The sequence below is a fragment of the Lathamus discolor genome, chromosome 3 (assembly GCF_037157495.1).
Source record: "Lathamus discolor isolate bLatDis1 chromosome 3, bLatDis1.hap1, whole genome shotgun sequence".
NCBI lineage: Eukaryota > Metazoa > Chordata > Aves > Psittaciformes > Psittacidae > Lathamus > Lathamus discolor.
Window position 1 is genome coordinate 110,890,852 of NC_088886.1, and position 17,331 is coordinate 110,908,182.

The 17,331-nt window shown below is 48.9% G+C and overlaps 1 protein-coding gene and 1 long non-coding RNA gene across 3 annotated transcripts in view; both read left to right on the forward strand.

The window, feature by feature from the left end:
• Positions 1-3,489: 3,489 nt before the first annotated feature.
• On the forward strand, positions 3,490-8,266 carry LOC136011183 (uncharacterized). Its single transcript, XR_010611267.1, has 3 exons — positions 3,490-4,306; positions 5,189-5,475; positions 5,959-8,266. It is a non-coding gene; the product is annotated as an uncharacterized LOC136011183 (long non-coding RNA).
• A 5,055-nt stretch (positions 8,267-13,321) lies between these two features.
• The window catches only part of ACVR1 (activin A receptor type 1), a 67,769-nt gene continuing 63,759 nt past the window's right edge, over positions 13,322-17,331 (forward strand). Inside the window, exon 1 of one of the 2 annotated variants that reach the window (XM_065671195.1) lies at positions 13,322-13,474. Coding sequence is in view for 1 of the 2 variants with exons in the window: in XM_065671194.1 (XP_065527266.1) it covers positions 14,036-14,073 (38 nt within the window). In the remaining variant the exon portion in view is untranslated. Of the gene's footprint in view, positions 13,475-13,759; positions 14,074-17,331 lie in introns of those variants that run through there. The other variant, XM_065671194.1, reaches the window with a different exon arrangement.

Here is a 17,331-nt window from a genome sequence, read left to right on the forward strand (position 1 = left end):
TCAGAACATGATGTCTAGACTGCCATATAGGAACTTTATTACTTTGAAATATATTTCCTTTTATGTTAGAAAAGGCCACTTAAAAAAAGTTGTAATTGTAGCACAGTGCTTTGCTACACTAAAAAGCCTACTCCTCCCCAGACCGGCTCTGATTTTAGGAGAAATACTGAACCTTTAACTTCCACTCAGTGCTGGAACAGAAATTAACCAGCATTGCTGGCAAGAGTGGCATTTTGTACCCCACGACGGGAGTGATGAGTCTAACAACAGTTCTGCATTGCAGCACACCAAGGCTCTGTGCAGCAAGTTTGCAAGGTCAGAGGGGCTGTGCGTGCCTGAGGTTCTGGGTGCCTGGGGCTATGCATGCTTTGGTTTTGGGTGCCTGGGGCTGCGCCCCGACTGCGCTACACCCTGGCCCAGAGCACTGTGTGCTTTCCCCATGCTGCCCAGGGCGTCTCTGCTGATGGATGGGTCCAAGCTGGTGCTGAGATTGGCTTCCAGGGATGCACTCCTGGTGGCCAGTCCCAGCCTTCAGTGATGTGTTTGTTGCATTTCAAGAGGAGTCTAAAGAATGAAAAGCATCTGTCTATAAATGGAGCCTTCTTGGCAAAGCCACCGAATCCAGGATCCTTAGTTTCTTACAGAAAACATGACAGAGGTGCTATTTTTGTAATTCCTTCATAACTCTCCTGTTCTATGAAGACTAGACAGATCCTGCAGAAAATTATCTCCCTGAGTTTATCAGCCCTGGGACCAGCTCTGGGATGGACCCAGGGATGACTATGGGCACACTGGGCTGTTGGACTCAGGACATCCCACTGCCATAGGCACTGATCACCTTGCCCAGGGCAGCCCAGGCATCTCAGCCAGGACAAAATGGTGTTACCATTTTGCTACTTGGTCGAAGAGCCTATTTCTATCTACACTGCCCTTCTAATATGTAACGATTTTTTGCATTTTCTTTGTGCGGAAAGGTCAGGATCAGAAGCAAAAGCCTGCAGTGGAAGGCAAGCGTCTTCAGCACCCTGCATTTGAATGCAAAAGCGTGTGCTCAGCAGAGCTATAACTAGTCTGCACTGTGTATGAAGAAGTATTTTAAATACCTTAATTGTCATTTAAAATTATAGGCACAAAACATTAAGCTCCATCAGATGAAGAGCAGGGCAGACCTGCCAGGAGTACATAAGCCCCATTTACAGCAGGACATGCAGTGCTTGAGGCTGGGCAGGGTCCCCTTGGGCTCCCAGGACCCTCCCTGTGCCTTGGGAGGCTCTTAGTGAGTATCTGCCTGTCCCAAAGCCTGGGCTCGTGTGAGCAGCTTTTGTCAGGCTCATCTGTACTGCTCACTCCTCACTGCTGAATACTGGTGTTGATCACAGCAAAATTTACTTCTGTTTCTGGTTGTCAGTGCCTAGGAAAAAAAATGTTGGTTACTGAGTGAATTGATGACGAATTATGCATCCTATTTGCTAGGAGTTAATTTTCAGAGCATATTTTCACACGCGTTTTAGCTTCTCCGGAGCGAGGCTAGAAGGGAAGGAGACAGGTGCCACCTTGTGTGGAAATGCTTCTCATGCAGGAGGCACACAGAATTTCTTTCCTTTATTTTTCCACTGGCCACATCTTTGACAAGCTCTTCACTTGCAGCTGAACTACAGCCAGCTCTTTATTAGACCATGCCAGCTGCTTGAAAACGCACAGTGGCACAGAACCGCTTTCACTGGCTGTCGCTGGATGGACTAGACCCATTCATTTCTTCTCAAGGCTTGCAGCGTTGCATACTGAGTTAAAGTAAGCTGAAAAGCGAATGACAAGAGACAAGTGAGATCGGGGCATCCACAGGGTTAACCTAAGCTGTCACATTTCTCGTCAATCTCTGCCGTGACACCAGCCCCATGATGTGCAGTGCTTTCTGCCCTGACTAGCTGTAGGTGTCTCAGCAGAGCCATCTTCTGTGAAGAGTGGCTTGTGCAGCAGTGCAGCGAGGAGCCCGCTCTGCCCCGTGGCAGGTAATCCCCACGCTGTGCGCTGCACTGTGGAAGGGGAGGCTGCTCTCCCTGGTATTGTGCACTCCGGCTAGGCCAGCTGGCTGTACCACACACGGGGAGCACGCATCTTTGCATGTGTCTGGGGTCTCCGGGCGTGTGGGGACATTCGGTGCCGTCCATCGGAGGCGCTCTGGGGTATGGCATTGCTCTGCAGCCAGCAAACGCTCAGCCAGGCTATGCATCAGGCACACTTATCGCTGCTGCCAAAACCAGCAGCGTCTGAATGAAGGCAGGAAAATAAACAATAAACGCAAATCAATGGATGTGCTGAAGAGTGTCATCAGAACCAATGTAACCAATCTGCTAAAAGCCACCTGAGGAAACATAACATAAAAGTGAGGAAACCAGAGCCATTCCGTTGATTCTTGAGCTGGAGCAGGAGCAGGCTGTCCTTCCTGACGTGGTGCAGCTGATAACGAAGCAAACTGATGGGACCAGTCATTAAGGGATAGAACTGGACAGTGCTGGCACTCTTGCCTTTCACAGCACTGCTGGGAGGGAAGAGCAGTGTGGGTGAGCCAGAGGGAGGACGATGGGTCCCTCTCACCAGCCTGTACATCCAGGCTTTGGCAGAGCTGAAACTGGAGCACCGTGCTCCATCTTCTCTCCCTGCTGTTCATCTATTTTGGTTATTAATTACTTGTCCTACCATTGCCATTTGGCTTACTCAAATGGCCTTGGGGCACCTCTGTGCTACAGTGCCTTTGCACTGAAAACAGGCACTGTGGCTCTGAAAGCCTCACCTTGTTTGTCACTGTACAAACTCCTTCTGTAAAACCAAATCCAGTTTCCAGTGTAATTATTTATGTGCTAGCCAGCAGAGCTGGCAGGCTGGGCAGGCGTGCTGGTGAAATGTCAGTCCTCACACAAGCTGGCGGTGCATCTCTGTATCTGCAACAAACCCGCTAACAAATATTTACGTTCCTGCACTCACCTCCAGCTCTAGCAGTAAGTATTTTATCAGGGTGATAAAAATAGCAGCCTTTAAGACAGCACTAGCAGTTGACCAGAGCTGTGTATCCCAGGCCTCTATGAAAAATTAAGGGACCTGCTCCTGCACAGGAAACGTCCACTGCCAAGGAGATGTGGGGCTGCTGGCGTGGGATTGCTGCTGTGCAAGGTCAGACCCCAGGTAGCTTTTCCAGGCACCATACTGGCTTTCCCCTGCAGCTCAGCATATCCTTACACCGCACAGAGAATCCTTGTCCCTCATCCGGACCCCCACCACAGACCTGATCAGCCCCACCAGCCTTGGTGGCAACACCCGTGCAGAGCAATCACTTTGCAAACTGCAGGCATTTGGGCTAGACCCCAACTGAGCACCTGGGGACAACATGGGCAGCTCAGGTGTGGGCTGCAGGCTGGGCTTGGAGGGCATCTGTGAACCTGGGGGTTGCAGTTGTATTTGCCTATGAAATACCAGCTCAGGGTGTTGACCACTACAAAGGAGCATTACTCAGTTTTACCTTTACCACATAAGGTCCAGCACAGCAAAAGGCTCTTAAACGTAAATGCTTCAGAACTAATTTCAGTAACTTTATGGGTTTTTTTTGAGAAAATATGCTCGTTTTCTTCTTTCTTCATTAGAACAGAATTTTTAATTAAATAGCACTAAAGCTAAATAAGCAGCCCCCATCCAGGAGAGCCCTTCCCTTTTACTCCTTTTCCCCTGGGTTGTGTTACTAGTCCCAATCAGGGTCACTCGGTACTCCAGGACTTGTCATCCCAGTGCAGCCAAGCAAAATCACAGCTTATGCTTTCTTCCTGCTGTGTTTCCAGTTTTTGTACCCGTGTACTGGGCCTGAGAAGGCCACAGGTGACACAGACAGGGAGCAAAACTTGATGTAGTGCGATGCTGCTGGTGCACGGGGCCTGCATGTGGACATCTGCTGGGTTCTGCAGTGGAAACCCAGTGGAAATCCCAAGCAGTACAGAGAAGCCCTGCCCTGCAGCTGGTCTGTAAACATGCCTTTAGGTCGGTTTCATTGCTTTGGGCAGTAACTCATGCTTTTAAATGCCAGCACTGTTGAGTTTGAATCTTTGTAGAGTGGTGGCTCTGGTGTCATGGAGGAGACAAGTCAAAGAACACAAAACTAAGGCAGATTGGTGAAAGCTGCTTGTCGTCCCTTTGTTCTCCTAGCAAAGGAGAGGCATGCTGCCTGTGCCCCTGAGTCTAAGGCACTCCTCACTGCTGCCCTCCTGCCTGCCTGGTCAGCGCTACACCTGGTATGACCCTGCTGGCTCATTTCTCATCCCAGGTAATGAGACAACCTCAATTTAATTAAGTATGCCAGGGCAGACAGCCTACCAACTGATCCATAGAGGAGCCTGATTTCAGCCTCACAACTTCAGGTCAAGTTATGTATGAGCTGTTAACTCCTCTAATTCCCAAGTATCCAACTACACAGGATTATAATGTGGCAGGAGACTTGTGTGTGCATATAGTGTATTATCTGTGTAGTTGTTCTTTGTTTTCATGTATCTATCTCTCACTTCCCTAAATTATGAAAGCCCTTCCTTTATTTGGTCAGCAGTTGTGATTCTATTGTTCACGAGTCTGGGACTATCAGCAAAATCTATAAAGTTTCCTTACTGCTTTGCAAAAATAAGCCTAAACCAAATAAATCATGTTAAGGCCAGTAGAGTAAAGCATCATTTTTACAGCTATGGCCTGGCTTTATTTCTTACTTCATGCTTGTGCTGCTGTCTGCTGAAAGCAGCTGCTGTGGAGAGGGGATGTTATACAACTGTTTGTAACTGCTTCCCATTCCCTAAACCCAGCTCACCCAAGCACTCTTTGGAGCTGAGCTGTGGCAGTGGCACTTTGCTATGAACCACAGTATATTTCAGCTGTGTTTTACCATGCATGTGACAACTGTGCTCTGCAGATTAGCATCCAGCTGGGTTGCTTTGAGCTCGTCCAAGAGAGAAGGACATTAGTCAGCCTGTAGCTTCATCCATGCCAATCATGGAAGAAATGAAGAGATCTGGGACCTTGCAAAGTGCTTTATTCAAAATATAATGGTATCTCACAGCACACGCTGCCCTTAACTGTGTTAGGCTGTCACCCTCTGATATATTGCTGGGTTATTTCTGTCACGTCCAATATTAACAGACATTCTCCCTCTTTCCCTTTCCAGCTGTTCAGAAGCATCACAGCGAGCAGACTTGCGTTCCTTGTCCTGAGTCAGACGATGAATTGCACGTCTTCCCTTCACCAGCTACCTAACCAGTTGTTGGAGAGGAAAATAAAAATGGTGCCTGGCTTTATGAGAATTGATTTGTGAGAACTACCTTCATGCTGAAGCTGCCATCCCTTTTACTTCAGAAGAGCTGCTAAGGACCTATCATCTGCTGCTCTGCTCTCATGCCCTGTGCTTTGGAGGCATTTGAATCACTTTCTCTGCTTGGCAGATGTTGTAAAAAGGTGGGCCAAGCCCTCACATCCAATACCTCCTCTCACTTCTAGATCTAAATTTGGGTACTGCAGTCCCCTCCTCTTTCCTGTGTCTACTCCTTAAATAGAAGAGCACGTGCAAAGAGCTGCTCTGGAATACTCAGTGTGGTTTTCCAGCACAGAGCCTGGCCATGACCTCCAAGCAGAAGGCTGGAGAAACCTGTCACAGAGTGGGTCTTTTAGGGATGGTGCAGGTGACTGGGACCTTTGAGGGATTCCTAAGCCCACGGTGAGATGGGAAGTCCTGAAAAAGATATGTGGGAGGAAAGGACGCTAGTGGCCAAGACAGCTGTTGGCTGCCTGCTTTGCTCCTGCAGAGGCGAGGGCTCACCCAGGGCTTCGGACTGCAAAGGGGTAGATCTGGACACTGGCTCAGAAATCTGGAGCTGTAAAAATGTGGTGGTTTTTTTCCCCTGTATTGCCAGACTGAACCTTTGGGGTTTATATTTCCAGCTCTTTGCTGTGACTGTAAGGAACAGAAGCCTCGTCTTATTCTTCGCAACCCCTGAGGTGCCCTGAGGACCTGTGGCTTTCAGATGACCCCAAACCACTGCCAAGGATGGACTGGTGAGCGATGGCCAGGAGCCACCACTGTCGCTCACCCACCGCAGAGCAGCAGCGCTGAGCAGCACCTGCGCATGAGGGAGGAACACCTGCACATGCAGCGCGCGGTGCAGACTAATCTAGACCAGCTTCCAAAGCTCAGAGGTTATCGCAACAAAATGTAAAATGGGAGTAGGAACAAGACTCTTTGGTAAAGGTCTGATGTTGCTTTAGGCTTTTTCAAAAGCCAGGAACATCTTTATTAGGGAATTGTGGAACCAAGACATTGCTTTCTGCTTGTCTCAGTGCCTTTGCACAGCTCCCCTCCTGCGCTGCACTGGTGCTGAGGAGGCAGGAGTGTCCAGCTGGGCACTGTGGGCTCCACAGAAGGGTGAGGAGGGGCCAAGGAGCAGGAGGCAAACCAGGCTGTGCTTGCTTTCTGCCTTTCCTTTCCAGGCAGTTTCCTGGCCGCCAGAGCTGAGTGGGAGCTGTGGGAGCATTTGAATACATGCCCTAGCACATGCATTACTAAATCAGCCATTTTAAACCACTTTCTTTAATTTACTGCCTTTGATTGAAGTCATGGCAGGCTGATGACCATAGCTTGTCCTGTTTCCTTCCTGCCCCATCTCATGGACCACTTGACAGAGCCTTGGGTGGCATGGTTTAGTGTGAGGTATCCTTGCCCATGGCAGGGGGGTTGGAACTAGATGATCTTAAGGTCCTTTCCAACCCTAACTATTCTGTGATTCTATGACAAACCCTACATTGCCCTTCGTGTGCCAGCACTTTCTGGGTGCAGCTCATGGAGTCAGTACCCTGGAGGGAGACAGAGGTGATGTAGCCATCACTGCTCCGCACTTGCTGTCATCTCCTGCCTAGCCAGCATGTGGTGGTGCCTTCAACTTGATGCCCACTGGCAGTGGATGGGTCCATGAGGGTATGCTGAGAGGCAGCCGTCACTGCCATGCTGCTGCTGCAGGGCCCCACAGTTGCTCACAGTCACGCGTTACCCTTGGGGAGCACTGGTGGACTTTTCCTCTTGTTCCTGGTGCCGTGAGCATGCCCAGGGCTCCAGTGCCACCCTGAGGTATGCTAGTGGCTGTAGTGCTCAGCAGTCACCCCAAGCAGCTCCTGCTCACCCGCTGCCACACAGCCAGGGACGATGTCTGTTTGCTGGCATGGACCTGAAGTGAGCTCAGGGAAGAGTTTGGGGAGCCTTCAGCTGGGCCTGGCAACGGGACATTAATAACATGTGTTACAAGCCCTGGAACTTAAATATTTTGCTGCTATAAATGTTAGCAATGAGAGATCTTGTTACATTTAAATGCCAGATGACGGAAGCAGAGGCCAAAAAAAGCACCCTTCCCAGCCAAGCAGGAAGAGAAGGGGGTGAGTGCGCCAGCGGGGCCATCAGGCACAGGGCTGGCACTGGGTGCTCTGGGGAAGCCCACACCAGGCAGAAGCGGGCAGGGGGAACAACCTGGCCATGGTGCCTGGGGCTGTGGGGAGGAAGGGGCTGGTGCATTGCTCAGCAAACCCCTGCGAGCGCGTCACCGTGCAGGGCACCAAACAGCGGTGTGCCAAGTGCCTGTGGAGCCAGTGACCGCAGGGGAGAGCTCACCCACATTATGGTGTTGGCCTTTGAAATGGTAAAGAGCTTGTATTTTCCACTCCCAACCTCCTGTGCTCAGCCATGTGTCCCGTGACTCCGTTGCGAGAGTTCTCATGGGCTGAAACTTGGCACACAAGGTCTCCCACCCAGCTGGGGAGCGATTTTAATCATTTATTTTTCGACATAATTTCAATAAATTCCAGTTGGCTATTCCTAAATAACACCCAGAGCAGAAAGAATTTGCACAGCCGCGTGAAGCGAATCTTTGCAATTAGAGAACTTGAACATTTTTTGGTGGGTGTTTTGGTAAAAACAAAATGTTGCATGTGATCGGTTTGGAAAGCAGAGGACTAATTACAAGCGCTATTTCAAAAAATGGAATGAAAATGAGTTACGCTGCTAAGGCTCAGATGCAAGAACATGGTTTGCTTAATTTAATAATACTGTGTAATTTGTGTAAAACTGAATTAGTAGCAATTATACGTTATTGTTAATTACTCGGAGTGGGGTTCTCCTCTCTGTGCTTGCACCTGGCTCCCTGATGCCACCCAGGTCCGTGGGATTTACAGCATAAAGGTGTGCGGGCGATGTAAGGACTTGAACAAGGAGAAATAAAGCAGGTGCTCAGGGTCAGGCCCTCTTCAGAGCACGCACGTCCTCTGTCCTGTCCTCACGCTAATTAAATCTCCGCAGAGGAATTAATGGAGTTTTGCACGCAAGCACTGGGACTGTCAGGACAGGCCTCGCCGGCTGGCTTCAGCAGCTCGAGTGTGGCTCCTTTTGTGACTCATGCGCCTGACTCACAGACGCCTGATGAAATACATGTACTCTCAGTCAAATTTATCACAGCTAAATATTAAAGCAAGCTCTTTAATTTCAAACCTAAGTACTTCCCGGGGTTTTCTCAGCAGCTGCACTCAGGACGGCGATGCGCACTTGGGAAAGGGCAGTGATGCAACTGTCGCTACCTTGCAATTGAAAGACTTGCTTATTTGCATGTACATATATATATATATATTTAGAAATTTCCCCAAGGCAAAAGGAAACAATTCATGACAAGCAGCAGCTTGAAAGGTCATCTGGGTTCTTATTTCTGTACTGCAGCTCACCTCCAGCACACAGGCAAAGTCTTTATGTACAGATTTTAATGATGCTAAAAGAGTTTAAAACCTTAGCAATGCTTCAAGTAATTATTAGTTAGGCTTTTTCATGTACAGCCTCATTTCAGGTACTTTAACAAAAATATCTGTTACTGTGTATTTTTGAAGGAATACTAGTGTTGGCTTGTGGGGTTTTTTATGGCTGAAGAGGCCTCATTGTTTAGCTTTGTGCTGACCCTAAGCCATCCCACCATGCTTCTGCTGGCAGCTGTGCCTGTCCAGGCAGCCTGTCCAGGCAACCCTCCAGCCCTGCCTGCTCTCTCCTGTGGTGGAAGGGGAATGGCGCTCACCACTGCACAGCATTGTGACCATGCTGCTTGCTGCACGATGAAGCCTTCCGTGCCTTGCCCATGGGGTTGTGTGGGGCTGCGTTGGCACAGGTATACTCCCATAAACCTTCTTGAGGTAGATTTGCTTTGAGAGTGCAGAGTAATCTGTCTAATGGCTGCTCGTGCCAAGTGGGGCTCCACTCCTCAGGATGGCAGATTTCCCGTTCAATTGAAAAGACACAGGAGCCTGAAAGGAGATCATTTTACTAAACGAGGTGACTGGTCTGGGGGTCCAACAACTCCTTAGGGCTCCAAAAATTTCCTCTATGTCATCTTTAAACTGTGTGAGCTGTTTCTATGCTCACAAAGCATTGTGAAGTGGTCTTACTCGAAATTTCAGCTGCTCCAGAGAGGCAGAATTTATGAAGTACAAAAGGGTTTCGTGTTACCATGGTAATAATTTCAAAACAGAGGAGCCTGCTTTTGCTATACTTGCAGTCTGGTTGGGAGAGTTTTCTGCGTGGAAGGATGACAGGGCAAACCTGCTCTACAGCAAAAGGTGTGCTCTGCTTGCAATTGTTTTCTGAGGCCCACATACTTCTAAAGAGCAGGATATTTGCATTAATAGGTTTATTCTAATGTCTGTGCATGACAATTTATGTGCATAGTACTCCTTTCACATGGACATGCCATTATCACACCTTGATTAATACAAACACTGTACACTCGCATGCAAATATCCTGCTCTTCAGACATATGTGGGCCCCAGAAAACAATTGCAAGCAGAGCACACCTGGGATCCTCCCCAACTCACCGGCCAGCAGCAGAACCAGCGGTCCTGGTTCTGAGACACCACTGACAGCCATTGAACAAAACACATTGTCACAGTGCTCATCTTAGACTTCAGCCCTGTTTTTCTTCCCCAGATAACATCACTATAGATAAAACTCTACTTACAGCTGGAATTTCTTATCAACAATTACAATACTGGTAGAAAAGATAACTGAAGAAAACCTGCACCTTTTGGAAAGCAAATTTATTTGTAAGGATGCTTATAATGATGAATAAGAAGTGGTATTCAAAAGGACAGAAAACAGTCATGTTTACAGATTATCCTGAGATTACTTCACTAACTAATTCTCCCCCATTTTCACTATTAATTGAAAATCAGCTGCATGTAAACTGTACGTGATCCAGGCTGTGGGCAGGAGCTGCTGAGTCCTAATTCCAGTTTCCAGCCTTGGTTCCTTCTGTGGTTTTGAACGAGCACTTAGCAACAGCTGTCCCTTAGCAAGCCATGCGTGGGTTACTCAGAAAATGACAGTTTCCAAACCCCATGTTGTTCTACCAAAAGTAAAGTGGAAACTTTTTCATGCAAAGTGTTTCTAAACCATGCAGTTTCTCATGTTGCCTGGAAATCCTGCAACCTGTCATTAGTTAGAGATGGCTTTTAATGCAACAATGTCACCCTTTGTTATGAGCTCTATTAACCACATGGGCTACTATTTTCTAATGTGCTTTAGGCTGCCAATAAGCAGCTAGATGTTCAGAAGTGTTGGCTGTCAGCACCACCTGTAGAGCCTCAAGAGAAGCTTGGCATTTCTGGAAATTTAGTTGTTTACTTAGATTCTGTAAAGTCTTATTTAGATACCCAACCTTTAGTCTTCTCTTTTGGAAAATGGTCCTTGTTAAAGCTGTGTTTTCTCCTGAGGAACACCTACACACGAGCTACTTGAATGTCACATTCAGTTATTTGGCAGTACGCTGTGGAAAATTACTGGCCTTGTACTGTTGAGCCAAATGTAGACCTATCTATATTTTTAAGGGAATTAGTATTCTTTTCTCTGTTTAAAACATTCCTATTACTCATAATGAGTCAAATCCTGGCCCCATTTGGAGACTGGTGCATAAATGGGCTATACACACAAAGAAGCTTCTGAGGGAGCACTTCACAAACCCTCTGTGCACCTGGCTTTTCCCAAGGGAATCAGCATTCACTTCCCACCCCACACCACCACTGTGGTCACCACCCATATTGCCCCAGCATGACTCATGCTACATCTTCATGTCTTCTGTTTTCACTCCCCTTAGTCCCTCACCTCTTGTCTCAGAGCAGCTCACGTCACTGCTTGGAAAGTGCTGTACGTGTTGAGAAAAAGAACAAAAGAAGTCAGGAGAAGCAGCCCAGGGTACATCATGCCTCCCCTCTGGCCTGAAATCTTTCTGTGCCACCCTCTACAGCTGCAGGCGGCAGTTCAGCCAGCCTCGGGGTCTTGTTACCATCATAAGAACATGGTTTGACAGTGTCCCTGTGCAGACCTTTGGTGTCTGCCTTCCCTGGATCAGGAAGGAGACCTCTGTGGTATGTGCTGCAGGCTGCTAAAGCCTGATGTGCTCCACGTTCACCAGCAGCAGAGCTGTGCCTGGCAGTGTTGCCTGGGAAAACAAACGTGGTCTAGCTCAGCTTCACGCACAGAATGATGCTCCCAGGCAGGTGAGAGCACACCATGGGGCAATGATGGCAGCCCCATGCTGATCACAGAGGGACATGTAATTCCCGATAAAGCCCGAAGTCTTTGGGAACAAGTTAATGTTTCAGACAGGGTATGACAAACGAGGCCTGACAGAATGGTTTCACACAGCCTTAGCTGCTGGTGTCATGGGACTCGCCTTCCTCATTGCCACTGAGCACTCTGCCACTGTGTCAACTGTCTGGAGGATACATGGAGCATCACAGGAAAGCCCCATATCATGGGACCGGAGTCAGGAAGGTATACGAGCACCACAAGGTCAATATTATTTGGGAATTTCTGATGTAGTCTGTTTAGAGTTGCTCAGTCTTGTATAAAATGTAGGTTTTCATGTCCTTAATCCATCATAACGATAATTTAAAGGCTCTGCTGATAGCAGATAGATGCAACTATTCTGGAAATCTGCTTTGTTATTCCCCTTAGAGAGAAACCTGTGCCTTTTCAGGAACTTGCATTGACATTTACTTTGTGCAACTGGCAGACACTGGGAGGATGGAAAAACCTACTGTAGGAGAAGGTCAGGTCTGAGACCATCTAAGAAATCTGAAGATGAGTAAGTCCATGGGATCTGATGAGATGCATCCATGGATCCAGATGGAACTGGCAGATGAAGTGGCCAAGCCGTGATACATCCTATTCGACAAGTCGTGGCAGTCTAGTATAGGTCCCACCGACTGGAAAAGGTCAAAAGTAACCCCCGTTTTTAAGAAGGGAAACAGCAGGGAACTACGGGCCCGTCAGTCTCACCTCAGTGTCCAGCAAGGTCATGGAGCAGATCATGTTGTGGCCGACACGCTGGAGAGAAGGGTTGCTGTCTGGAGGGACCTGAGCAGGCTTGCCAAAACATGATGAGGTTCCGCAAGGCCAAGTGCAAGGCCCTGCACCTGGGTTGGGGCAATCCCAAACACAAATAAGAGGCTGTACAGAGACTGGATTGAGACTGGAGAAGAACTGGGGGTGTTGGTTGATGAGAAGCTCACCATGACTTGGCAATGAGCATGCTTGCAGCCCAGAAACAAAACGTGTCCTGAGCTGCACCAAGAAGAATGTGACCAGCGGTGCGGGGGGGGGGGGGGGGGGGGGGGAAGGGGGGGGAGTTCTCCCCCTCTACTCCACTCTTGTTAGATCCCCCTGCAGTGCCGCATCCGGCTCTGGGGCCCCCAACATGTGACGGACATGGAGCTGTTGGATTGAGTCCAGAGGAGGCCTCAAAGATGCTCCAAGGGCTGGAGGACCTCTCCTGTGGAGACAGGGTGAGAGAGCCGGGCTTGTTCAGCCTGGAGAAGAGCAGGCTCCAGGGAGACCTTAGAGCAGCTTCCAGTGCCTGAAGGGGCTGACAAGAAAGCTGGAAAGGGGGTTCTGACAAGGGCCTGTAGGGATAAAGAAGAATGTCTTTAAGGGGAGACTTAGATCAGATATCAGGAAGAAGCTTTTCCCTGTGAGGCACTGGCACGGGCTGCCCAGAGCAGCTCTGGCTGCCCCATCCCGCCCGGGGCTATCCGGTAGCGGCGCCCGCCGCGGTCACCGCGCTGTTACCGGGCGGCTCACAGCGGCCGCCCCGGCGCCGCTACCAGACCCACAGCTCACCAGCGGGGCCCGCGTGCCGCCGCCAGGGGGCGCCATGAGGCGGGCGGGCGGGCGGAAGTGACGCGTCGGGCCGAGAGTGACGGTCGCCGGCGGCCATTGGCGGGGCGGGGCGCCTCGCCACAGCCCCCGTGGCCGCCCCGCCCGTCCCGCCGTCCCCTTTGTCAGCGCTCCGCCGCCGCTCGGCGCTGCCGCGGGCAGGCACAGCGCCGGGCCTAAGCGCGGCGGCCCCGCCGCCCATGGCCAGCCCGCCGCGGCAGTGAGGAGGTGAGTGCAGCCCCCCGCTCGGCCGAGAGCTGCGGGAGGAGCCGCCTTGGGCCGCGGGGAGCTGCGGCGGGGGTCGCCCGGGCGTTGCGGGCTGGTGTGAGGGGCTGTGCCGGTCCCCGCCGCGCAGGCCCTGCCGCTGCTCCGCCGGCTCAGAGGCTGTTGTCGTCGCGGCCCCTGCCCAAGGTGGGGGGGGGGGTAAGGAGGAGGGAACGTCGTAAAATCCGGGAGGGAAAATTCCTGTGGGCTGGCCTCCCGACGCTGGGAGGTTCACCGAGCAAGCGGCTTTCCTCACGGGATGGGGAGCTGAGCGCGCCGCGACCACCGGCGCTGGCTCCCACCCTGCCGCGCAGCGCACCGAGCCGTGTCTGAGCCCGGGGGCAGGCACAAAGGATTCCGGTTCCCCGCGGCTGCTGCAAAGCACACGTACGGTAGTGACCAGCATTGCTCGGTTCTCCGGTGAACAGGCTGCGGCGAGAGGCGGTGACGCGGGTCTCATTTTTCACTTAATTTTAACAACATAGACTGATACAAACTGGAGGTGCAGGGTTGTGCTACAACCGGATGAGCTCTTTGAGCATGATTGTGCTGGCGTTACTAATGTAAGTATGCTGCAGGTCCGTGGTTTGGTAGGAAGAAGAAAGTTACAGGCCAAAGTCCCTTGTGCATATCAATCTGTTCAAGGCACTTCTTTTCTAGCCAAATAGGATGGAGTTCTGCACCATGAGTCAGTAGGGGTCTAAACCAGCCTGCCTGTTTACAGTCATGCAGCTCTGCATTTTGGGAGGAAACAAAGGGGACAGTAGGCCTGGTGCCTGAATTCCTGTCACGACTTTTGCTGGTGATGGAGGACGAGTTGCTCTAAGCAGGCAGACGTTCTTTCAGCCCGCTCAGATCCGCGTGTTAACCTCAGGGCTTTTAAAACTACATGCTGGTCTGTGAAATCTGAGGCATGAATATGGTAGTGGAAGCTGTCTGGGCAGTCTTTCCAATTCAGTCTGTAAAAATGTGTTAAAGTAACTTATTTCCAGCAGTACTTGTACAGTACCCTGGAGTAGAACCACTATTTTCTGCAAACTGAGAGCAAGATTGTGTTGTTACTGGTGGCATCATCGGGTAGAAACTTTCAGGTTCTGGACTGAGCTGCAGAACTGGCACTTAACTTAGGAGTGATGCGCTGAACTTTTGGAAGAGATAGGTTCTTTTCCCAGTCTTACGTGACTGTGGTATGCATTGAAATGCATCTGTTGTGGATCTCAGCCTTTCATTTGAGAAAACTCCTATGGTTATAGCAGTTTGCTGTGGACAGTGACAGGTCTGTTTTTAAATCTTCAGTTTTCTTTTATTTCCTGTAATAGGATCTTTACTATGATCCTTCTACCTCATCTTTAGAGAAACAGTACTGACCTGGAATGCAGTGGGTGCTTTGTAAATGTTCTCCAGGTTTGGTCCTTGAAGGTCTAGTGCTGTTTGAAGAGTACTGGGTTGCCTTGAAATTGAAATCAGCAAAAGCTGATACCCTGAATGTGGAAAGCTCTCAAGTGCACATCTGGTTCCTTTGATGACCCCAACTTTTTTTTTTGAGGAGGTGTTACAGATCTGTTTTAGGGGAACAAAAAGTTCCTGTATACACTCTGCTTTCCCTGGGAGGTGCTAAGTGTGTGTGATGTTTTGAGAGGTTTACCTTCCATCTCAGTATTTTGTTTGCTGGGATAAGGCCTGCATTCCTCTGCTTCGTTTAAGTGGGGTGGGGGTGCTACTTCTTGCCTAATAGCATGGGACTTGGGAGTAGTTATTGATTGGGAATCTGCTTATTTGTCTTCTCATGCTGTAAAGACAGGTGTTTCCTTTTGTCTAGTCCTGTTTCCATCTCAGGGCAAACTTTAAGGTCTGTTGCTGTGACTTGGATCACTCCTCAACCATTTCAGTTTAGAAATAATCAGTGTTGTGGTTCTGAATTGTAGTTAGGCCAAAAAGTATAGGAGGTGAGGCTGTTAGTTAAATGGAACAGTGTGAGGGAAGAAAATTGTGTTACATATTTAGGTTTGGGGTTTTTTTTGGTTTTTTTTTAATTTTCAGTCTTACAACATGTTTTGAAGTTGCAAGCTGAGAAGGAAATTCTGCTGATGGGGCCTGGTGATGTTTCCAGAGACATTGACTCTCTGTGCAAGTTCCATTGCACAGTAACTGTTGCTAACTCATTTTCTCATCACTTACTTTTATATGTACATTAGGAAACTGGAAATATTTTGGTCATGATGTTAATTCGTGTTTGTGCTTTCTGTAGAGAATACTGTGGCTCCAGTAGTTAACTTAAAAAAGTATTTGTGAAGGCCTGAGTGATGCATGCCAGAAGTTCAGCCTCGCAGTAGGTGGACTTAAGTCATAAAGTAACTTTGGCCATATTATGTTCTTAGAGCTTGCAATGTAACATGCTTTGGGAGGCGAGACGTGTTTTTGTGCCTTAGTAGCTGGATTTTTGATATTCTGATGATTGTTTACAATCTTCCATATTAGCATGTATAAAGTTGGTTGCATTTTTCTGTTGAGGTGACCTGGGAAAGCTTACCTCTATCACCGTTTAGGAAGATTCTTCTGCAGGAGAGTGTGAATGTGTTGAGGAGCTGAGGTGAAAGGGGAGGTCTAAATATAGCCATTTCCTGCAGAACTTGCCTGGATTTGAGGCTAGCTCTCCCGAATAAATTCATGTCTCCCCGAGCCAACAGAGGGGTCTTCTTTTCCTGTTTTACCCATTGCAGCCTAACTGTGGTTGGTAAATCCCAGTGCAGGTGGAAGGGAAAACCAGAAGGCTTGGTGGCCAGGGCTGGGGCAAGGCATGTGGCAACATAACTTGAGGTGGTATCGTTTGCCCTGCCTCCAAACTGTGTCCAGCAGGGAAGGAATGGAGACTTGCATCATCTTGCCAAAACTGCCAGACACAGCAGCAGCAGAAGCATCAAATAGCTTATTTGGAGGGATGGAAATGAGTCTGAGAGGGGGATAAAAGTCATTTGGAGAAACACCATCTCTCTCTTTGAAGCCCTGTTCTGTCCTTATTTTGCTTTCACAAGCTGCATGCTTCTTAGGAATGGAGAAAGCAGTGGGCTCTTGAGCAGTGAAGAAGCTCTTGGGGTAGGAAGAGAACAAAAGCGGGGGAAAGAACACCAGTGGGGTGTTATGGGTGGGTTGTGTTTGGTTTTTTGTTGTTTTTCTCAGTTTTTTTGGACAGCTGGTACTCTGAAGTCATGCTTATATTTAATGAAAGCCTGATGCTAAAATAGGATCTAGGGACAGCCGTTGTAAAATAATTAGGCATCCTTTTAGCCCCCTCATCCCTGCAAAAAGAAAAACCAGCCCTGCTTGTATTCACTTGCCTTCTTAGGTATTTGAACTCTCAAATGGGCATCTCTATCTGCTCTTCTATCTTTCATCTCTTTGACTGTGTATAAAACAGGCTAAAATCTTAGCCCACTCACCCAGGCAGCTATATAGAGCTATAGAAGATTACAGTGGTGGTGTTGAATGCAGTTGGTTTCTGAGTGATAATTGCTCTCTCCCAGACTCTGTGTATAAGAATTCATGCAGATTGGTTAGGGTGGATTGCAGGCTGGCCTTGATGAGGGCATGCTTGTCTGTTAGGCGATAAGTTATTTGCTTTGAGACTTGAGGGTAGTCAAGACAGACAGTTTGAAAGCATGTTAGTTACAAAGGTATCCAACACTAAGAAGGTGCCTTTTAAGTTCTGCTCTAGACAAGTTCAGCAACTACACGTTAAGGACATAAGTAATTTGCATCTTTTACATATCTGTATGTATCTGTAAAGTAAGGAACGATGGTATTTCTTAGCAGTGATGTGAATT